General features: G+C 53.7%; 7 protein-coding genes across 7 annotated transcripts; 2 read left to right on the forward strand and 5 right to left on the reverse strand.

The window, feature by feature from the left end:
- Nucleotides 1-1,508: 1,508 nt before the first annotated feature.
- PG994_006422 (family 16 carbohydrate esterase) lies at nucleotides 1,509-2,616 on the forward strand (the record flags this gene model as incomplete). The annotated part of the gene is made up of 4 exons (XM_066857831.1): nucleotides 1,509-1,515; nucleotides 1,588-2,036; nucleotides 2,095-2,309; nucleotides 2,409-2,616. 4 exons carry the CDS (start codon nucleotides 1,509-1,511, stop codon nucleotides 2,614-2,616), a joined length of 879 nt encoding a protein of 292 aa, XP_066717100.1.
- A 385-nt stretch (nucleotides 2,617-3,001) lies between these two features.
- Nucleotides 3,002-3,568, reverse strand: PG994_006423 (uncharacterized protein; the record flags this gene model as incomplete). The annotated part of the gene is made up of 2 exons (XM_066857832.1): nucleotides 3,002-3,442; nucleotides 3,530-3,568. The coding sequence occupies 2 exons, from the start codon at nucleotides 3,566-3,568 to the stop codon at nucleotides 3,002-3,004; spliced, it is 480 nt and encodes a 159-aa protein (XP_066717101.1).
- A 998-nt stretch (nucleotides 3,569-4,566) lies between these two features.
- PG994_006424 (RNase H domain protein) lies at nucleotides 4,567-5,558 on the reverse strand (the record flags this gene model as incomplete). Its single annotated transcript, XM_066857833.1, has 2 exons — nucleotides 4,567-5,094; nucleotides 5,148-5,558. 2 exons carry the CDS (start codon nucleotides 5,556-5,558, stop codon nucleotides 4,567-4,569), a joined length of 939 nt encoding a protein of 312 aa, XP_066717102.1.
- Nucleotides 5,559-6,839: 1,281 nt separating this feature from the next.
- On the reverse strand, nucleotides 6,840-11,588 carry PG994_006425 (uncharacterized protein; the record flags this gene model as incomplete). Its single annotated transcript, XM_066857834.1, has 2 exons — nucleotides 6,840-9,776; nucleotides 9,846-11,588. 2 exons carry the CDS (start codon nucleotides 11,586-11,588, stop codon nucleotides 6,840-6,842), a joined length of 4,680 nt encoding a protein of 1,559 aa, XP_066717103.1.
- A 5,583-nt stretch (nucleotides 11,589-17,171) lies between these two features.
- On the forward strand, nucleotides 17,172-18,824 carry PG994_006426 (glycoside hydrolase family 35 protein; the record flags this gene model as incomplete). Its single annotated transcript, XM_066857835.1, has 4 exons — nucleotides 17,172-17,311; nucleotides 17,364-17,468; nucleotides 17,505-17,598; nucleotides 17,634-18,824. 4 exons carry the CDS (start codon nucleotides 17,172-17,174, stop codon nucleotides 18,822-18,824), a joined length of 1,530 nt encoding a protein of 509 aa, XP_066717104.1.
- Nucleotides 18,825-19,227: 403 nt separating this feature from the next.
- PG994_006427 (uncharacterized protein) lies at nucleotides 19,228-20,160 on the reverse strand (the record flags this gene model as incomplete). Its single annotated transcript, XM_066857836.1, has 1 exon — nucleotides 19,228-20,160. One exon carries the CDS (start codon nucleotides 20,158-20,160, stop codon nucleotides 19,228-19,230), a length of 933 nt encoding a protein of 310 aa, XP_066717105.1.
- A 763-nt stretch (nucleotides 20,161-20,923) lies between these two features.
- Nucleotides 20,924-22,459, reverse strand: PG994_006428 (Intermediate cleaving peptidase 55; the record flags this gene model as incomplete). The annotated part of the gene is made up of 1 exon (XM_066857837.1): nucleotides 20,924-22,459. One exon carries the CDS (start codon nucleotides 22,457-22,459, stop codon nucleotides 20,924-20,926), a length of 1,536 nt encoding a protein of 511 aa, XP_066717106.1.
- Between the last annotated feature and the right edge of the window lie 115 nt (nucleotides 22,460-22,574).

The raw sequence follows: 22,574 nt of genomic DNA on the forward strand, positions 1-22,574 counted from the left end.
CGGCGACATATACAGCGTTGATTGTCGCAGGATGGTGTTTGGCTCTTCTACGCATTTCATGTCCAGTTCAGCGACCAATTATAGAAGGGGTATCTGATCACAGTGTACCAGGGGGCGGAGTTAGTTCATGGGATTGCAACCGCGGATAGCGGAGGAGATACATATATACATACGGCGGGCTCGGAATCAGGTTTCAATTATAGGGAACGCTTATCAAGGGGTCCCGGTATCAATATCCATCGTCTTGGTACATACAGCTTGGAGTTGACTATCCTCAGGACGATACGATTGTTATTATGACGAGACCGCATTTCATCATACTACTTGCTTCAAGTGAGACTGGCTTTTTGCGTAACACATACATGCATGGTGATATTCAAGGCTCCCCAACAACTGATTGATTTTTGCTCTCAATTAATATCTACTTCCTGGAGCCTCGGCAGTTACCCCTAGTCTTGAGAATGGTCTCGATGTGCCTTCTCACGCACACAGCCCTGCCCCTGAAGTAATAAGGAGAGGTCCAATAATGATAGTCTAAGCTTTACTACCCATCCAAACACCCTTCGTGATCACTCCTACCCGAACACTTCGCTCCGTTCCGCGAGGTAATTGGGGTGATGACGTCCACCACGTCTGCATGGCAATACACGGAGAACTTCGCTCCGCCCACGTGACTTGGGAGCCCGCCGGAACTCCATTTTCACGGAGAAACGACGAAGTCTGGAGATTGATGGCCAGTGGCTCGGTTTTGTATCGAAAGGGACTTGAGCTTCCCTCGAGGGCCTTACAAGTGAAGTGTAGCCTACCTACCTTGTGAGATCCATGTAGTAGGTAGTACATAACATGGCGTATCAGTCCGCCTGGCCCCCAAATTCGGCGCGTACGTATTTGGGAGGCTTTCTGCATGGCAGGTGGGTATCATCAGCCTTCCGTACAAGTGTAAATGAGATCGCTGTCGGTGGGTAGGCAGATCGAATTCGGAGGCTGCTGGGGCCGGTCCAGAGTCGTGGGGCGCCAGCAATACGCAGCTCATTTCCCCTCTCGCCATCGTACATCAATATAGGGGGCTGTGACATAGCTATTCATATATGACAGCCTGGTATGCGTTCGGATGGTCTTGAAAGTCCTGCTGTGCGCTTCATGACTTTCTGTTTCTATTTTCCACTCTCAAGAAAATAATAGAGCTTGATTGCCTTTCAGTCTATAAGAGTATCAATCAGCAGGATGGTGTCTTTCGTCTTTCGACCACGGCTTCTCCTAGCTCTGCTGGCTACGGGAGCAGTGTCGGCTCCCTCGCAGCTAAATCCCAGATGCACGGCTTCGGCTGACTGGCCAGGCTGGAATGGGATCAAACATGCATTCGTATTGTTCGTCAACTCGCCCCCCCTTCACTCACTCATCCATCCAAACCGCCAGATAGATAAATGTACTGACCGGAACAATAGTGGTGACAGTTACACAACAACAGGTCAGCAAACAGCGTCGTTTCCCCTGTCGTGAAGAGATCCATGAGAAGTAGCTGACCAAGGGGGACAAAAAAAGGGTTCAATCACACGTTGACACAGCCTTCCCCGACCAACCCGCTAGGAAACCCGGCGTACCCAGGCTACACGTCTTCCAACGGGCCCAACTGGGTCGACTACCTGACGGTCAAGTACAACGCCTCGCTCCTGCAAACGTACAACCTGGCCGTCGGCGGCGCGACGGTGGACTCGGCCCTCGTGAAGCCGTACCTGCCCACGGTCCTGTCGGTCAAGCAGCAGGTCCAAGACGTTTTCCTACCTACCTACGCCTCCTCCGTCTCATCTGCCTCTTCATTTTCACCTTGTTCTTCTTCTTCTTCCAATAACGAAAACGGACTCCAATGGTCCGGGACCGACTCCCTCTTCGCCTTCTGGATCGGCATCAACGACGTCGGCAACTCGTACTGGCAAGACGACACCGCCGCACTGAACCGCCAGATCTTCGCCGCGTACGCTGACGTCGTCCAGACGCTCTACCGCGACACGGGGGCGCGCAACTTCGTCTTCCTCAACGTCCCGCCCCGTCGACCGCAGCCCCCTGACGCTCGGCCAGGGTACTACGGCTGTCGAGCGAGAGGCGGCCGACATCGCGGCGTTTAACGCGTTGTCCGCGGAACTGGCCGCGGATCTCGCTGTCGCGAACGCGACGGCAGAGGGGGGAGATGCGGCGAATGTCTGGGCTTTCGACGTTCACGCGCTGTTCACGCAGGTCCTGGATCGGCCGGCGGCGTACGAGGCGACGGCGGGGTACGCGAACACGACAGCGTTCTGCGAGGCGTATCAGAAGTACGTCGCAAATGTCCTTCGCCCCCCTAATCTACTGGTTTATATCCGGTTTGGAGTTCGTTTGCTAACTCTCGACGTTCGTGCGTTTTCTTAATGTAGTGGAACGCCCAACCTGGATACCTTGGATCCCGCCTGTGGCGTCCCAGTCAACGAGTACTTCTGGCTGAACAGCCTGCACCCGACCTATCCCATACACGACGTGGTGGCGGAGCAGGTCGTCGCGGCGCTGGAAAAGGGGCCAAATGTCTGTTTGAAGTCAGGGTTACTCGTTCGTGAGGGGTTATCCTCACACTATTTGGCGAATTAGATTAGTAAAGAGGTACGACGGTGCATAAATTCCTGGTTACTGGGAATATGTGGACACATTCAAGATTGCTTAACTGTTCTGTCTTCTCCGATTATCACGACCGTCCAGGTCATTATAAGCATTTGTGAGAAAGTGAGGCTCAATGTAATGGTGAAGACTCGGTTACGGTAGATGATCTCAGTAGCACTTAATGGGGATCAAGAGAGTTTCGTATCAGTCATTAAATTCGTTATGGGTATCATATTATACAGTGTTGTAGAATATTACCACGTCCACCTTCCTTCCATACCTTCCTTGGGTAACTAGGCATGTGATGGTTGCCCGGTCTTCGTATGCGTCCCATGTTACAACTCATTCGCGCCCGCTAGAAGTCGCTCGCTGAACTTCAACGATACGTAGGGGGAGGTGGCGCCACACCACCCTGCTGGGCAGGGTAGCCACCACCGCCGTAGCCCGCCTCCTGACCGGGCCCGTATCCGTAGCCGCCCTGTTGGCCACCGACATGTCCCATGGGCGGCGCATGCTGCCGCTGGTTGTAGCCGCCGTATTGGGCTCCTCCTCCTTTGCTACCCGAGAACTTGCCGAGTAGCCCACCGAGGCCGCCCATGCCACCGCTGCTTTGCTGTGGTGGCGGGTAGCCGCCGCCGCCGTAGGTCTGGGGCGGTGCGACCGCCTTTCTGCGCCGTCGCCGACAGCAGAAGCAGACTAGGAGCAGGAAGGCGAGGAAGGCGACGGCGGCGATGACGATGCCGGCAATGGCACCGCGGGCGAGCCGGTTGCGGCGTGTGCGCCCATTAGGTTGGTTGTAGTATTGGCGGGCTAAGAGCTGTAAGAGGGGAAGGGGAGTTAGCAAAAGACGCTTTGGCAATGAAGTGGCATAATTAGAGCAGGGAATTTTTCCAAGGGAACTTACATTTGCCGTGCTAGCGGCTCTTGCGGCCAGTTGAGACATCGTGATGGATAGATCTAGTTGTCTGGCAGATGTATGAGCTGATTCGGTTTATGTTGTTGATTGTGGTGAAGCCAAGACTTGATTTGATCGAAAACAGGATGATGTAAGTTCTATATCTGAATGAGAATATTGGGAGGAATGCTGTTTGGACGTTGGATGCGAGGCATTGTTTTGTATGCAAACGTCGAAGCAGTATTACGTAGCGATTCTTGGCTGAGCAAGATTGGGAGAAACAGTGTTACGCAGCACAAGCTCCAGTCATCTTGGCGCAGTGGAAGAAAAAAAAACAGGATACTGTCGGGATGATTGACAGCTTCAGAGCTACACGACTTCAAGACAAGGCAAGACACTCCTAGAGTTCCTTCGGGAGCCCTCTCTCTGGGTGTCTAGTGTGTGTGGCACAGTTGACTCGTAGGGAAACACGGCTATGCGGCCAATCCAGTAGTCGCTATGACGGGGGGTATGGTTAATCTAAGGTTTCTCCAATGCTGTCATGATGCCCAGTACCTGCCATCTGCGGTCATGGGTCAATCCTGCACCGACCAATCACGGCCACCCGCTCCGAGGCTATGAGCAGCATCCATCGTTGGGGGATGATACAAGCCAAGCTCATGGTGTTTCTAGACCCAAGAAACCCGGGGTGTGGCAAGCCTAGACTTGGGGCTGTGAACGGGCGGTTTCGCAAGCTTCGTCATCATGAAATCGGCACAACTGCTCCACCCCATGTCCATGCCAAGCCGGATGCCGGCAGATGGGCAGACTACAGGGCTGACCACATCAGATCCAACGTGAAAATTGGATGGGTGTAAGTACATCTTAATTATTCGAAAAGGTATCCAAGACACTGGTAATTACAAATAATATACACAACAAGGTTTTCTCCTGCCCACCCCGTACTTCCATACACACTATCATACAAAACAGTAGAAGACTAGCAGAACCGCAGTCTGAAGCATTAGAGCCCATAGAACGAGTTTTCTTCCTAGCCAACCAGCTTCTCACCATAACTCCATGTCGATCTCACAAAACCTCGTGAATTCTTCGGTGCAGATCTCCGGCTCGCGGTAGGCCGCCTTTCTCTTTCTTGGCGCCTCCCGCGCGGGCGGATGTACCAGAAGGCGACCTCGGTGCCGCTCTCGCGCAGCCGGTCGATGATGCCCTGCATCTCCTCCCACAAGTCGCGGTTGGCGACGCGGCCGGGGCCCCGGCTCTTCCGCCACCGGCGCTGCACCCAGCGCGGCAGCCACTCGGTGGCGCCGCGCACGACGTACTCGAGGTCCGTGGCGACGACGATGGACCGCCACCCCTTCGTCGGCCCAGGCGCGGAACTCGAGCGCCGCGATGACGGCCCGCATCTTGGCCCGGTTGCTGGTAGGGTCCACGGCCTCGCCGCCGGGGCCCTTGTCCTCGAGCCGGAACGTGATGATGCCGCCCACGTCGCGGCAGGACCCGTCGTTCATGTAGGGGAACGTGTCGTCGTCGCTTTCACGGGCCCGTCGGCGGCGCCGCCGCCCTTGTAGATGAAGCTGCAGCCGGCGGTGGCGTCGCCGTAGCCCGCCTTGAGAGCGCTGCCGCCCACGACCATCAGGATCTCCTTGCTGTCGTAGCGGTTGACGAAGCGGGGGCCCGGGTTCTGGATCCGGTAGACGGCTTGCTGGGGGAAATGGTGCTCCGGGGTCTCGCCCGGGTGCTGGGGCACGAAGATGCGGGCCGGCTTGACATTGATGCGCCGGGTCAGGCGGCGGCGAACCTGCCGCTTGTCCTGGGAGTCGGCCACGAACGCTATGCTGTGGTTCTTCATCTTGGGCAGTAGTGGCGGTGGCCGCTCTTCAATTGAGCAGTGACTGGACTCAATTGCAGTGCCGCACATGAACATGAAGCATCGAGGTGGGATTGAAGTTGTTGAAAAGCTGACCTTGAAACGCTGGTGGGCTACTTGGCAAGGGGTTGGCCTCCTCCAAGGTTCGCGTTTGGGTGTTGCTCCGGACATTTCGAATTTCTCTTGGATTAAATGAGTTCGCAATACTAGATTGTAAATAAACCCCATACACTGCAGGATATTGCTTTGGAAATGGGCACAACAGCCTCGGGATTGAAACAGCTGCAAGACCTCATTGAGGCCGATGCGCTGGCTACACAGGAAAACAGAACACCGGTCCTCAATGTCGCCGGGAAGCGAGAGATCGAACCGCTTGGGCGGAAGTGCGAGACGTTGTACCAGGGTATTGCCCATCAAATTACAGACCCATCGGCTCAGATGCTCAAGACAATCTGGCTAGCAGTGTCAGCGTTGCCGATTTGGAAGCTCTCAATACCAAACGACTTTTCCGAAATATGAGATGGCCTTGGGCAGAGAAGAGAACCAAAAAGCATCAGGAAGAGTTAAGATGGCTCGAGATGAGTCTTTTATTCCACTTACAGCTTGCACAGCTTGCCCAAACGGCGAGCACCAAGACATTTTAGTCTGACGATTCACTATCATCTACTTCGTAGAGAAAAGGCCAATCTTTCCCGCAGCTTTTCCCGTGACATGTCTCAAAAGTTTCAGGTTGATCAGGATCGTTTGCTAGAGATGACAGCGAACCTGAAGCGGCGGAAAGACGAATACCTTCGGACTCTACTGTCCAAACGGTCCCCAGAAGTCCCATCTCATCAAGGCATTTCAAACTCCGAGAGGCAGATGTCTAGGGCCAATGGGAGGGAATCAAGTCGGCGTCCGCAGTCGACATTGCCATCTCAATCAAGGCAGAGGCCTCCGCTGAATATTAAGAATGGCAATCTGGCTGCGTTACCAGGAATCCCCGAATCTTCATCGACTAAAGGCAATCTGGCTAAGCCCCTTGCGCTCTGGGCAACATCGGTATCTTCAAAGAGCCATCATTCTCACTATTTGCACACAGCATGACACGAATTCTAATGCGGACCATTCAATACTCTACTCGACAAGGGTGTCAATGCTGTAGTCGGGAGACAGGAATCTATTACTTTTTGTAGGCTTGCGACATTGCTATATACCATATTCTATTGGCAAGAGAAGAGAATTAACATAACCAAATTCTCCCCAATGACACGAACGATCAGGGAATTACCAATATGCATACCAAACATTCGTCCAACTAGCCCACAATTTAGAATTCGTCCTAGGCATGTACTAGACGTGAGGCATGCAGGTCCAGGATTTTCCTGCCAAACAGAGATATAGATCCAGGACATTAATATGCAAGAGAGGAATTTAGCCCATAGTCAGGGCGGAGGGAGGCGACCATGACCCTCAAGCGGCGCTTGTTTCTTTCTCGCCGGTGGAAGGCCCGGCTTTCGAAGCTGGTGCAGCCACATGCGACGGCGTCGTCTTGAGAGACCTTCCATCAGCCTTGGAGGCTTTCGAAGCTCTCGAGTTTGTCTTCTGGAAATTGTTGTTTCCGAGCTTCTCCTTCTTGGCACCCTTGGGCACGCGGATGAGCCAGTAGAAGAACAAGGCACCAAAGACGTTGAAAATGATGAAGGCCCACATGATGCCGAAGTTGCGCCATCGGTCGTCGTAGCTGGAACCAATCTGCTCTAGGTACTTGTTTGTTTCCTTGATGGGGCAGAAGTTGCAACTGCTTGTCGTGTTGCTCTGCATATAACCACCAGCGCCCTGGATCCACGGCGCCATGTAGGTACCGCAGTCCTGGCCCGCCGGTGCCTCAAATTGCAGGAACTCGTTGTCCGCACACTGAACCTCGGTGTTCGCGATGGATACCGAAAGCATGGCGTTGATGAGGTATGTGAAAGGAGACACGCGATACATGAAAATCCAGAACCGGGGCAGCGTATCGGGCTTGGCGAGGACACCACAGAAGATCAGACACAGCATGAAAAGGACGTTGGCCATGTTACCGCCCGATTCAGCTGTCTCGAACATGGCGATAATCATGTCGGTAAACGTCGAGGTAAAGAGCATGAAGGCCAGAATAAGTAGGAACATGAGAGCACCTCGTTCAGTGACCTGTCCAGCCGCCGCAGCATTCCTGTACAGGCCCACTGGATAGTACCAGCAGAAGTACATAATGACAGCCATGAGGGTGTTCCAAGGTAGCTCGACAATAATCTGGGAGAGCATGAAGACCTTCCAGCTGTAAACCTTCGAGGGCTGTTCTCGAACCTCGTACAAATCACGTTGGACAACGAAGTGAGGCATGGTTTGTTGTACCATTTGACCAAAGACAGTAAGCAGTTGGAAGATGGCGAACATCTGGTTTTGCATGCCTTGGACCGTGTTGGGCGCATTGAAGAAGATGAAACCAACGAAGAGTGCGACAAGTGTGTTGAGAAGGGCTTTGGAGTAGATGTAGTTTGGTGTACGCCAGTATTGCTGGAAGACACGATGGGTCGTCTCCTTGAGTTGGACGGGGAAAGGCGCGGCAAACTCTCGGTATGAAGACTGGTCCTCGGTAGGCGGTGGACCACTCGAGGCCTCATCCTTCAGGCGCTGCAGTTCAGCCTGAACATCGGCGTATTCGTCGCTGTCGCGCCAGGCCTGGAACCAATCGACCTCCGTTTGGCTTCCGGGAGCAGCACCGATAGCGTCCAACATCCACTCGGCAGGATTGGCATCATGCGGACAAGCAGGTGCGCCATGTTTCTCGAAGTACGAGGTCATAATCGAAGAGTTCTCGCCAATATCGCCAAAGTAAACGGTCTTGCCACCCTTGGCGAGGAAAAGGAGCCGGTCGAAGCGTTGGAAAAGCATAGCAGAAGGCTGATGGATAGTGCAAAGAATGGCTTGGCCCGCCTTGGTGAGCTTTTCGAGAAGGTCCAGGATAGCCCATGACGTCTGGGAGTCGAGACCTGAGGTGGGCTCGTCGACAAACAACAACAGCGGAGGTTTAGCAGCAAGCTCTACGCCAATGGTAAGGCGCTTCCGCTGCTCGACGTTAAGTCCTTCGCCGAGGACACCAACAACAGCATCGGCATACTCTTGCATATCCAACAGCTTGATAACCTCATCCACATAGGCAAGCTTCTCGGCGCGAGGTGTCTCACGGGGCTGGCGCATAAGGGCGGAGAAGTTCAGGGCCTCGCGAACTGTAGTAGTAGACAAGTGAAGATCTTGTTGCTGAACGTAGCCAGTCTTGCGCTGGAATGAATTGTCGCGAAGATGGCCATCAACAAGCATCTCACCAGTAATCACACCCATCTTGATACGGCTGGCAAGGGCGTCCAGCAGGGTGGTCTTGCCTGCACCGGAAACTCCCATGAGGGCAGTAAGCGTGCCAGGTTTGACCCATCCGTCCACATGGTCGAGAATACGGCGTGTTTCGCTCTTAATCTTGACATCGTAGCACACATTGCTCCAGTGGAAGACGCTTGAAGATTCCTGAATCATGGCGGTACTGTCCCTGCCGGTTGCAGTAGCCCTCTCATTCGTTGCAGTGGGACCAACGCGCATCATACCTTCCTCGTCGTCACCCTTCTTCTCCTTGAATTGGGCAGGTTTGTGGCCTCGGCGGAAAAGGAGCACTTCACCCTTGGACTTCTTCGCAGAAATAAGCTCGGCCGTCAACATATAGGTGAGGAGGAAGAAGGTGATGAAGCAAAGAACAATGCCAAAGTTACGCCATCGGTTGCTCCAATAGTAACGGAAAGATTTGGCAATGTAGGCATCACCATCAACGAAGCTCTGGCCAGCAACCGAACCCACAGCATTGCAGACGCGATTCAACGGTGTGAGGTTAGGGTTGTCGTAAGGATAAACAGGAGCGGGGATTTGAAGCTCAGCATCGCACGTGAATTGCCGGCCGTGGAACTCGTTTGCCATGAGAGCCTCAAATGCGTAGGCCAGCGGATCGAGGTAGTTGATCCATCGACACCAGCCGAGCATGTAGTCGATTTGAATGACGAAACCAGTGAAGATGACCAGGGCGAGGATGAGAATAGCTGCCGGTACCATAGCCTGTGACAATGTTCTCGAGGACGAAGCAATTGTTCGGAAGATCATACTCATCGCAAGCACGACGGAGAACGATATCAACAGGAAGAAGAAGAATGCGCCAGCCTCGCGCCGAAGATTGGTCATGAAATACAAGATCAAATTGTAGACAATGGTGTTCATGATTTTGTACGGCAAATCTGTGATCATAGAGGCGACGGCTTCGGCAGAAGGATGGTACATTGCGTAACGACTCTGCTTTTCGACAATGGGACGTTGAGCATAGAGGGTAAGAATCTATCAATTCAAAGTTAGTCGATATAACACAGCTGAACCGGGGATTTGGCAGTTTTTGGCAGTACTTACTTCCAAGGCAGAGGCAAAGGCATTGGTGAGACAGGCGAAGAAGAGTAGGGCTCCACGTTGGAAGAAGCTCGACGCGGTAGGCTGCAAGTTGTAGTAAACGCTGCCGATAATGAGACCCATGATTGTATTGCCAATCAAAGAGCCTACAGTGATGGATGGATCTCCAATCAACCGACGGAAGCCACGCCATAAGCAGAGGTTGACCTGCTGTACGTAGGACAGCGTATACGGAGACTTTGCTCGTTGAACCTTGGCCTGTGCTTGTCTTTTGCTGGCTCGGAATGCCTCAGCATCGGGTCCGTTCAGGGGGTGTTCGTTCTTGTAGTCTTCAATTTCCTTTTGAAGAGCCTCATACTCAGCACTGTTCTTCCAGGCGGTAGCAAATTCCTCAGGCGTACGGGGAGCTCTGCCCTCAAACCCAGAACGAATTACTCGCTCTTGAGGACTTGTCATCGAGGTGAGGAAATCAGGGGTTGTTTGTCGAGCGGGGCAATCAAATCCAAGGTTAATGAAGTATTGTCGGGCCAAGTTGGCGCGACCAAAAAAGATCTGGTAGCCTTCGTATAATACTGCAACCTTATCAAACAGGTCATAGGCACTCTGCGGAGCCTGGTATATCGAAACACAGGCGGTGTGCTCAAAGAGTTCGGTCTGCATGCGGAGGGTCCTGCAGAATTCAATAGCATTGGCACTGTCGAGACCCCGAGTGCTGTTGTCCCAGCACTGCAGAGGTGCGCGGCTGAGAGCAGCTTCTGAAATAGTCACACGTTTTCTCTCGCCTCCGGAGACACCTCTCACGTATTCGTTTCCAACGCGCGTGTTGATGGTGTGGGATATGCCGAACATGGCCATGGTCACATCACGCAGATGGTTCGCGTACGTCGTTCTGTTCACTCCAGCGGGGAGCTCACGTGGCGCACGAGCTCGGGCGGCGAAGGTCAGAGTGTCACCAACTGTGAGCATGGGAAAGTGCACATCCACTTCGGCCGTGTAGATAGCTTCACCCCGGTGGTGCGTATGCATCTCTTTAGCCGGGACACCCTGGTAGTTGAAGTATGCATCCTCGCTGACATAGATGCCATCAGTTTCGCCAGCTATCGTCTTCAAAAATGTCGAGCATCCAGAACCTGGAGGACCCAGAACCACCAGCATCTCTCCCTTGCGAACCACACCGTCGAAGTTTCGCAGGATGTCGATCTTTCGAGGCTTGGCGAGTCCCGCGGCCTTACGGGCCATACCGACCACCTCGAGCCAGACGTTTGCGACATCCTTCTGGTAATCTGTCGCAGCACCGAACCCATGAACATTGAGATTCTGAAAGCATACTCCAGCACTGCGGAAGCCAGCCTTGTCCATATCCACGATGGCCTTGGCCCATGTTCGTGCCTTGAAGTTAGACGACGCGGGATTCAAGGGAGAATCCTCTGCGGATTCTAAGAAGGGGTTGCCGCCGTGTGCGCCAGCGACGTTGGACTGAGACGTGAAGCGACGTGCCAGACCTTGCACGAGAGACTCACGTCTATGTAGCTCAACCTCCTCGCTGTCGCCAGAATCCGTGGCCTTTTTCTCGCCATCGGTGACAGAAGTGCCGTTCGTCTTGGTGGCTTCGCTCGCCGCTACCTCCTCCATTGGATCGCTAGTGCCTGCCATGCCGTCGTGCGATGATGGCGTTGTTAGTGGGGCACCCGACGATTTGGCTGTGCGATCATAGTTGGCGAAAGCCGTACTGCCCACAAGGGACATTGCGCGCGATGAGGTTTGTTTTTGTTTGCCTCAGTCTCTTTCCGCAAGTTGCACACGAGTATTGTTGGGCGGTGTCTAGGTTGACAGTCCCGGGCTGTTGATTTTGGTCGGGGGTACGGCGGGATATTGGACCAAGCTCGTGCCCTCTTGTGTAATTCGGAGGCTTTATTTAATGGGTTCGGAGACAGAAGATCGATGTTTATATTAAGGTTTCGGTTGGTGTAGATCGCGGAAGTCTAGCGACACGAAGATGGAGGGAAGCAGGTATGAGTGCGTCCAGGACAACCCAAAATATGGAAATTATTAAAGTTATAAGGTTGGAGGTAATGGCGGGGAGGAAGGATCGACGGGAAGGTGTGTGTTGCGTGTTGAGAGAAGCCCAGCAAAGGGTTCTTCGTTTTCGGGACGACTGCCGAGAGTGAACGAAGAGGTGGAAGTCAGAAACAAGACCAAGAAGATCCTCCAACAGTTTGTTGACAGGGCAGGGGCGGACTGGGGATGGTTTTAAAGGGACATTGAACTGTAGATTTTATTTCGCGCCGGTCAATTTCGCTTTCGTATTAGTAGCCCAGATCGGACGGAGTGCTCGAAGGACCCGATGGCAAACGGCGCCCCTTGCTAAACCTTCCTATTGGAACCCTTACTTTGGGATGGGGGGGGGATAGGAAGCGAGCCGGACAGGCATGCTACATATGCTCTATGAAGATCCAAACCACGAGGTACTAACCAGGGCAGGCAAAAGCTGCAATCAAGCGATGTTACCATGAGATCGCGGTGACCACCCAGTCAACTGGAGCAGACTCCGAGCCGACAGAAAAACCCTGGCTCTTTCTCCAGTAACTGGAAACCCTCCCACCAAATCGGGCCCCCTTTCATCTGCAAAAAGTGACCGAGCTGTTCCATATATCACCTATTGATGTACCTACATACGTACCGGACGCGCCTTGCATTGCGCCGACTCGAATCAGAATTACCGAAGCTGCAACAAGCTAGCACCAAATGGCGCCTCTGATCTCAGGACGATATAATGCAGCGGCATCAATAATGGCCCAACTTACACCAGACCAGCAGCTTCGAGCTCCGTCAGCCATCGTGTGGGACTTGACTCAGGTCACGTTTGACAGCAGGTGAGAGGTGTGAGGCGCGAGGTTAGAATTCCTTTTATCCGCTCAAAAAGGTACATGAACTCGGCACGCATACTGTACATCAAATGTACCTACATCCACTTTATAAAATTAACATGCATGTCATCGCAGCTCCCGTTGTAGAATGGAATGAAGAACGGGAAGGCGGGAAAGAATAAATAAAACCTGATATATCTTGCGATGCAAATAGGTAGTAAGTTACCACACAAGCAGAGACGTCGGTGAGTTTTGTATTTTAAGCAGCCAGGGAGTCGATACTCTCTCAATATTGCCACAGAAGCTGTAGAATAGGACGAGCTAGCCTAGTGCGCGTTTGGACATGGGATGGAGAAGCGGCCCCAATCTCATAGGGGATTAGGCTGGTAGGGGCTCACTGGAGCTTCTAGAATCAAGGGTGCATGTCGCTAGAGCTCCCCGCAAACTTGCAGGTAGGTACAGTATGTACATGTAATCATGACCCCTCGACGCGAAGATCCTCTCCTCCTCTTGAAGGCGTACCTGCTTTACATAATTTTATCGGCATGAGGCTATCTTATTCAAGCCATAATTTCGGTGAAGATGGGGGGCCATGGCCCGCGGCGTGCAGATGGATATGCGAACGAACCTGTCAAACGGTGCTTTTAGTGAAACTATTGTCGCATAAGATCCGTGCCTTCGGGGGTATGAGCAAGTCGTGCAGATGCAAGCCAAAACCTAACTCTAAGGACGAATCGCCAAATGGTACCTGTATGTCACAGACTGGAATGATCAAGAACAACTGTACGGAGTACAGGATGTGCTACACGCATTGCTCAACACGTATGCAGTATGATCAACCAACTCTCCTGTCAGAAGCTGGAGGAATTGACCCGAAGGCCGCAGAGAGCGGAATGTACGTACGTACTTACTTACATACCTTGGCAGCAGTCCAGCTCGGTGATAATTTCCTAGGCTAGGAAGTGTGTGGCTCACTAGTAGCTGTGACAGAAAGCAGAAAGTGTCGAAATTCCAAAGTGGAATGATTCGAGGGTTTTCCGATCCGGCAGCCCGACCCATAACTACCCGGGTCTGTGGGCCGCCTGGCCCAATAAAGGAGGAACTGACCAGTTTAGTTCCAGTTGGTCTCGGGCTCCCGGGCTGCTATAACTTCCCGAGCCCGCAGCCTCAAAATCCTGCGGTGCGTGTCGACATGTCTCGTCTCCTTTTCCGGTCCAATTCGAAACCGCCCAGTCTGTATCGGGCGACCGCAGCACACCTTTATTGATTGCAGCCGGAGGAAGTGGAATTGCCACCAGGAAGCATTCCCAGAGGTCGCGTCACATTGCATATGTGCTGTGCAAGTGCTGTACGAGTGCTCCTCCATCCAAGACAAGATCAGCAAGGTTAAAACAACTACATGAGGCTTGCACACGACGGCCATCTGCAAACTTTTGTCTCTGAGCTCACTTGATATCTTGAGCCTTGCTACGAGTCACGGCGCATCTTTAATAGTTTCCTGCTATCTCGTATGACCAGAAAAGAAGAATGGCGACTATCAGAGGTGGCGTCTACACTAATCATTAGGCTGGTATCCGTACCTTAACCTACTGTACAGCTTAGCGGTAAAATAGGGGACACAGCGTGACAGCTTTCCCCGCCCCTGCTAACCTACAAGCGCCCAAGAGCTCGGGCATGTCTAGCCGCATTACAGCGAGACCAAGACCACGAATGTTTGCCGACTCGAATACGGTGACGATAATTCGGATACAGATATCCCCCACACGACTCAAGCAATTCTTGCAGGCGCATCCGCCATAATACTACTAAGATCTTTATCTTGCCTGACTGTACGACTACTATTTTCATCTGATCTGGCTGTACTCCGTACCGTACTACTGTCTGCTCGGGCCGATGGAGGTCGGCAGCTTACTCATATTGCAGCGTCCTTGCTGCCGAAACCTGCTGGCATCCCCATGTTTCCCGCTCGTACGGGCAACAGACCGGACGTTAATACATGTAAGACGTTACATACACGGAACGCCACATTTAAATGCACGTGTGGCGGCGCCAACTGTTGTGTCTCGGTCAGCCGTCAGCCACGTACATACCTAATTACTTCTCCCGCTTCACCGCAACGTTGAAGAGATAAGCCTGGCTGACGGGAGCCGCAATGTAACATTGCACTTTGAAAACATGTGCACATATCTTGTGTTACTCGTCGAGGACCTATGCTCATCTACTACAAGTCCCATAGAGAGTGCTTACAAGTGGATTCTTCCCGCTGGGGAGTGCTGGCTACAGTCTCTGGCGTCATCTGTGGCTTGCCAGACCGCAAGTCCGGAGAGGCGGTGAAATGCGCACAAGTGCGTATGATTATGATTATATTGATACTTGTTCCCTGTAAATATGGCCTCCAGTTTTCAAGCGGCTCTTCGCCGCCGTGTCGTGAAACCTTGTACGGCCCGAGCCTTGCACGACAGTTCGGACCGGCGCAACGAACGCCTCCATTTCGTTCTCGACTACGGCAGAACACCCAAGTAAATTATCTCTAGTGAGTATCTTGTGCAACATGACAACTACCATTTTCACCATGGCAAACATAAACTATTCAAATGCAAATCAGAGCAATCTTCAAGTTTGGACAGGCCCTTCGATAGAATGACTGCTGAAGAGTGTCCCCTGACGCTCCAAATCAGTCAACAGAGACACATTTTCACAGTCAATAATCTTTAGATCCTCGCCAAGCGATGTATATGTGTTATCTTTCCCTGCGAGCCCCTGCGTGCAACAAATACGTATAACTCATGCTGAACAGGGAACGTGTTTTGATAGCTACGGCTTCCTCTAAAGGTTGGGTTGACAGTATCAACTCGCAGTAACCAAAGTCACATTATGATTAACGTATCGCAATGCTCCTATATGTCCTGCTATAAAACGTTTTATCTGGCCTTGACGATCCAATGGCATTCTCCTGGAAAGTAAATGCTCCGGGAATGGAAACCACCAACAGCGTACAGTACCCGGGTCGCCTTTCTCAATGGAGCAGGCTGACTCTGTATAATATCTTATATTTGAAGGCGATGGCGTTGGTCATCCGCTCCCCCTATTCAACATATAGCTGGTAATTTCTAAAACCCCTGACCTGTCTCTGTATGCGGTATCATAACTATCCCAGCATTTCTGTTCATCCCTTGAAAGATTGATCTAGAAAACGTATAGCCACTGTCTTATTTCTGTGATTTCATAGTGATTTGTGCTTCCTATGTTTCGGCCCCTTTTGTTAAGATTAGAAACGGCTGCGGGTGAAGATACCCCTTTTCTAGTTGATTGAGTTCGGTCCCATAAGTAATATGTTCGATATAAACCTTCGTTTATTGTGAGTTGAAGGATCAAATATAGCCCAATTATCACAATAATATCACAGCTTATAGTCAAAGCCATTTTGGACTACAGACAGACTTCCGCGTCTTGGCACTTCTTTCCTGAAGATGGGATTCGGCCAGACGCAAAGATTGGGTCACCTAAACAAACTTCATGTTTATCGAAAGTAGATTCAAGACACCACGATCCCTCATCTTATTGGTCAGGTGATGGACATGCCACACACGCCTACGCTTTGTTTTGTCCAGATATCTTGGCCTTACATACGAGAGTAAACACAATGAGAACTAGATATCAACAATCGGTTTTTGCTTTGGCGTTGTGGGTTATGATGAACGCAGTCAGCATTTGGGAATATTTTTCATGGGTAGGTAGGTAGCCTGCTATCATCATCCAATTCGAAATCACCCGGTTGTGGCTATTCCCAGGCGGCAATGTCCCAATCTGGCTGTCTTTATAGATCACGAGATCTGGCATATTAAAATCCCGATGCGATGTTGCAATGCAGCTTAACTTCGGGAAATTCAATGCTCGAATCACATGGGCGGAGGATGGAATATCTGCCATGGCTGCTGTTGTTATTGGTGGTGAAATGCTGGTCTTTTGAAGTAGCCTTTTATCCTGCCGTCCTGACACCCCGCACAGCTTCCATGCCATCAATACGACCTCTGGTTGTAGCCGGCGATCACCCGTAACACTCGGTGCTTGATGCAGTTGTATGATCTATACAGCTAGCGCTTCATGGAACTTAGCAGGAGAAGCGGGGGGATGCATGATCAGAATGATATAAGAGGGAAGTCCTGTTACTGTCTACCTCAACAATGGCCCAACTCATTCCAGATTTCTCATCGACACGCTATGTGGGCTGTTGAGCTCTTCTAAATCCTCCGCGTCTAAGAATGAAGCTCGACTACAGAATCCTTGCCATCCTGGCGACTGGCGCATCGGCCCAGCAAAGTATGTGGAGTCAGTGCGGTGGCCAGGGGTGGCCAGGACAGACGACGTGTGTATCCGGCGCCGTCTGTACGTATCAGAACGAATATTACTCGCAGCGTGTAGCAGGTGAGCTCCCTTCCTTCCTGGTGAGCGCTAGGACGCCATGGAATTCTCTCAGGGCAAGACCGACACTTCGTACAGGGTCAGCCCAGACTACGTCGGCAAAACCGCCAGCAAGCGTCCCGGCGAGCACGAGTGTCCCCCAGCCTCTGACATCGACTGCAACCTCGGCTGCGTCAAGCGGTAGCGGCACGTTCTCCTGGGACAAGAGAACCTTCTACGTCAACGGATAGAGGCACCAGATCATCAGCGGCCAGATCGACCCGCAGCGTGTGCCCCGCGCCTACTGGGGCCAGCGGTTGCAGATGGCCAAGGCGATGGGGCTCAACACCATCCTGTCGTACCTGTACTGGCAGGACATCGAGTAGTACCCGAGCAAGTTCGACTTCACCGACCGCAACGACGTCGCGGCGTGGCTCCAGGAGATCCAGGACGCCGGCTTGAAAGCCGCGCTGCGGCCGGGACCGTACGTGTGTGCCGAGCGACGTCCGGCTACATGACCCAGGTGGGCGCGCAGGTCAAGCCGTACCTGGTCACGAACGGGGACCCCGTCCTCATGGTCCAGATCGAGAACAAGTACGGCTACGCGGGCAACGACAAGAACTACCTCCGGGCGCTGGCGGATATCGCAAAGCCGAGCTTTCCGGGCATGAAGCTGTACACCAATGATGGCGCCCAGTCGGGCGCCCTGGCCGTGGTCGACGGCACCGACTCGCGCAGCGGCTTCAACCTGCTGCGACAGGCCATCACGGACCAGAGCAGCGTGGGCCCCCTGATGAACGGCGAATACTGGGTGCGCTGGTTCGACAGCTGGGGCCTGTGCAACGGGCACTCGTCGTACGACGGCGACACGAACGGGCAGTCGGGCCGGGCGAGCGAGCTGGACTGGGTCCTCTCCAACGGCAACCACATCAGCATCTTCATGTTCCACGGGGGCACGAGCTGGGACTTCGGCAACGGCGCGGCCGACGCCAAGCCCGTGCAGGCCTTCACAACCAGCTACGACTACGGCGCGCCGCTCGACGAGACCGGCCGCCCCGCGCAGATTTACACGGCCTTCCGCAGCGTCATCACGAAGCGCGTGTCGGGGGTGCCCGCCGTGTCGTCCACGCCGCCGCTCATGACGGTGCCGGACTTCGCGCTGACGCCCGTGCTAGGCCTGCTGGATGATCTGCCCAGCAGCAGCCCGCGGCCCGCGCCGTCGCCGTTCGCCATGGAGGCCACCGGCCAGGTCTTCGGGTACCTGTTGTACGAGTACGTCGCGACGGGCAGTGCGTCGGGCGCCGTGGCGCGGCGCGACCGCGTCGTCGTGTACGTCAACGGGGCGCGGCGCGGCGTCATCGACGGCATCTACCGCAGCCCCGCGAGCGTGAGCGTGACGCTGGCGCGTGGCGACCGGCTCTGGCTGCTGGCCGAAAACCTCGGGCGCGCCGACAACGGCATCTCCGACCAGACCAAGGGCATCCTGGGCGACGTCAAGGGCGTCGTGTTCGTGAACGGCCACAACCTGGGGAGATACTGGACGGTCGGGCCGCAGCAGGAGCTGTTCTTGCCGGAGGCCTACCTGAAGCAGGGCGAGGAGAATGAGGTCCTGGTGCTGGAGTCGGAGCCCGGCACATCTAGTCGGGTTGCGAGGGGTGTTGTCAAGAGGACATGGAAGAATAATCCGGATCCTGACTGCAACAACTGTTCGTAGAGGACGAGGCGATTCATATTATCTTATATAAACCGTGCTGCGTGTACTAATGATACCCCTTTGTTTCTCGGCGAAAGATGCTTGATGTATTGTGCACGGTGCAATTTTCCGTATCAGCCATGGAATTTGTTGTTGGTCGAGTATGGTTATCTTGCTGCAGCTCTGCATGACACGCATGGATGGATAACATGTATCAAAATTATGTACATGTAAGGGGGAATTCAAATGTATATATTACGGAGCGCAACTCAATTCTATGCGACGCTGATTACATAAGAAGCATACCAACTCCCTTCTTCCACACAGCCTTTCTCATACCAAGCAGAGCAAAGTGAAGGCGAACGTAGTGAAGACTCCATGACACCTGGAATCATACCCGGAACCATTGAATGGCGGGACAGGATCATTTGTGCGCCTCCAGCTCCTTCTCCGTCCTTGCCCACAGCTGCTCGCACAGCTTATCGTCCTTAGCCTGCGCCGAGGCCTTGCCGTCGACGCCGACGGGGTAGTAGAAGTGGCCAGACTGAGCCTCGGGGCTGACGGCGGCCCAGACCTGGTTCTTGGCGCCCTCGGACACGTCCTTCAGGGCGAAGCTAGCGAGCCAGTGCAGCGGGGTCACGATGAGCGAGAAGGCGGCGTACGTGGCCAGGGGCCCGCGCGTCAGCTCCGTCCGCACGGCGCCCGGGTGCACGGCGACGCAGCGGAGCGAGGGATACCGCTGCGCGAGCGCGCGCGAGTGGTGCACGTTGGCCAGCTTGGCGATGCCGTAGCGGGTCCAGGTCGACAGCGCGGCCAGGTCGCTCTTGAGCCGGGTGTCGGCGTCGGCGTACGGGTCCTTGGCGGCAAAGGCCTCGCCCATGGACGAGAGGCTGACGATGCGCACGTCGCCTTCGGCGGGGGCCTTTTCGGCCGTCTGGAGCAGCGTCGGCAGGAGCAGCTTGGTCAGCAGCGCGTGGCCCATGTGGTTGGTGCCGAACTGGATCTCGTAGCCCTCCTTAGTCACCCCTGGGGGGCAGGCCATGATGCCTGCGTTGTTGATGAGGATGTGCAGCTCGCTGGCCTGCGAGAGGAAGTTGGCGGCGGCGCTCTTGATGCTGTCGAATGAGGTCAAGTCGCATTCAAGGAAGGTGATGGGTGCCGCGTCGGGCGCACGCTGCTGGATTTCCTTGATTGCATCTTGGGCCTTGGCGGCGCTGCGCGCGGCTAGGTAGATGTGCGCCGGCTTGTGCTTGGCTAGCTGGTAGATGGCTTCCTTGCCGAGACCGGCATTGCCACCGGTGACGAGAATGATCTTTCCGGATAGGTCCGGGATGTCTTTGTCAAAATCGAATTTCATTTTGAAGTATACTACTGTTTGGTTTGCGATACCAATGGGGAGGCCTTGGAGAATTGTTCAGCTAGTATAGAAAGAGACGAATACGGTCGTTGTGTCCAAGTGTGGTCAAGGCATCGGCGATGTGAATCACGGAGCGGACCCCAGCCATGCCGAGGTGATGCCATTCTTGTTGATCCATGGAGAAATGAATGAATGACGCAGGAGGATGCTTCTCATGTCACCACACCTTCCACTACCTCTCGCACACAACTCCCCTTCAAGTTAGGCGGAAAGGTCGTTATCGCTATACGCTGTCTAAGGTTGACACGGGTAGTCATGGGCCGATGTACTTTAGCCCGTGAGACATTGATAGTATGTGGCGTTCGGGTTTCGTCGAGTGGCAACATTCCTCGAGGCATAATTACTAGCTTCTAGCCACTTAGCCGATAGTATGTAAGCACCTGGTGATGATCTCCTATACACAACTTGAAAGGGAATCGGAGTGTTCGCAATAACCAAATATCGTCAGCTGAGCTTATGCGTTCCGTTAGAGCTCTGACATAGTTTCATTGCCAGGTTTGTGTGCCTGAGCACTACATCGCTTTGCCATAAACATATGTACCACCTTCCTGCTGAGCACTGTGAACTTCGGTTCATGCGGAATCATACATCCACCAATGCGATATTATACAGGGGTCTCGTAAGATGCACTTCACTTGATACGTGTTACGCGATCTGTACGATCCCATTCACGTCGCCTGCTCAGGGCGCTGGTGAAATAACCCTAACTATCCCTCAGAGCTTCGATATCAACAACTTCCTTGACCGCCTCAGTGGTGAGCACATATGGGTGTTCCTCGCCCACCACTACACTATCTTCGATTCTGATACCCATGCCTCTAAAGGCTTCAGGCCATCTGTCGTCATCAGGCACGTAAACGCCTGGCTCAATGGTAATGCAATGGCCTTCCCTCATGGGAGTGCTTCTGGAATAGCCTGGTACATCGTGCACATCAAGGCCGATATAATGGCCCACATGATGCGGGAAAAGGGTATCCATCCGGTTGCTTCCCACGTCAAAACCTAGCTGTTGTAGGTTGTCTCTTAGGGACATTTCCGTGACCGAATGTAGCTTATCCAGTGTTATGCCTGCGTTTTCCCTACACAGGCTAATGCTATGTCGTTGAGCGGAAAGGACCGCCTCGTACAAATCCTTTTGTGCTGGCGAGAACTTGCCATTGACGGGCCATGTACGCGTGATATCAGTGATATAAGTGCCGTACTCCCCACCTGCATCGACGAGGACAAATTCGTCTTTGTTCAGATGCCCGTTGTTCAATACGTAGTGGATGAGCAAAGCTTTCTGACCACCAGCCACGACGGGAATGTAAGCCGAGCCCTCGAGGCCTGCTTTGTGATATTCGTATTCGAGAAAGGAGGCCAGATCCTTCTCGTACCTCCAGGACTGACGCATAGCATTCGTAAGTGCACGTCCAGACGCCTGGCCAGCGCGGCGCATACAAGCGACTTCGGCAGGCGACTTAATAGCGCGTAAGGGGTTGAGGGCGGGCCTCAGGGGTGCGAAGCCTGCGTTTGGCGCGGCAGTGCGCAGCGTGTTGCCCAATTTGGTGGCAACACCGTACTTCGTCAGTTCGGCGTCTGTGTAGATCTTGTTCACGTCTTTCAGAGCGTTGCCAAGCTCGTACTCGATACGGCCTATATCCCCCGCCTCATCGGCGTTCCACACGTCGCGAGCAGCATCAACGCCACTCCACGGTCCATACCATTGCTCCTGCTTGGGGTTCTTGGGCCGGCACCACAGATGGAAGATGTAGTCGTTTTCGGTCTTGACAAGGAGGGCAAGCGATTCGGGTTCGCAGAAGCCTGTCAGGTAGAGGAAGGCAGTCTCTTGGCGAAAGGCGTGGAAGACAGCCCCCGACTTGAATTGGATCTCGGCAGAGGGCAGGAGGACGGCAGAATTGGGAGGGAGAGAGGCTATCAGTCGTGCGCGTCGGTCGTGGTATTCTTGGGCCGTTATGCCAGGCGTAAGCTCGCCAGGCGCAAGGATATGTGGATGCGTCTCATGAACGGCCTGGCCGAAGAGGACATTAGAGGCCGGGACTGTAGAGGTTGAGTACGAGCGGCGGGATAACGGGAGTCCTCGTGTCGACAGGGTCGCAGACGCCGGAAACTGTATCTGGAGTGGCTGCAGCGGCGCAGAAACTGTGGCACGATGGCAGGACGGAAGGCTTGAAGCATGCCGCCTGGCTTGCAAGCCAAGTTGGCGCCATGACGAGCTCGGCAACCTTGTGAGCCTCATTTTGGCGGATGAATGATGTAGGTAACGAACGTCACTGGGGTACGGGCGTCATTGCTTTATTCGGCGGGGGTGACCAGACAGACCAAAGCAGAGAAGCGAAGCGGGAGAACGAACA

This window comes from Apiospora phragmitis, assembly GCF_038363925.1.
Source record: "Apiospora phragmitis strain CBS 135458 chromosome Unknown utg000006l:1.0-5683423.0:1.0-5690449.0, whole genome shotgun sequence".
In the NCBI taxonomy this organism is placed as follows: Eukaryota; Fungi; Ascomycota; class Sordariomycetes; order Amphisphaeriales; family Apiosporaceae; genus Apiospora; species Apiospora phragmitis.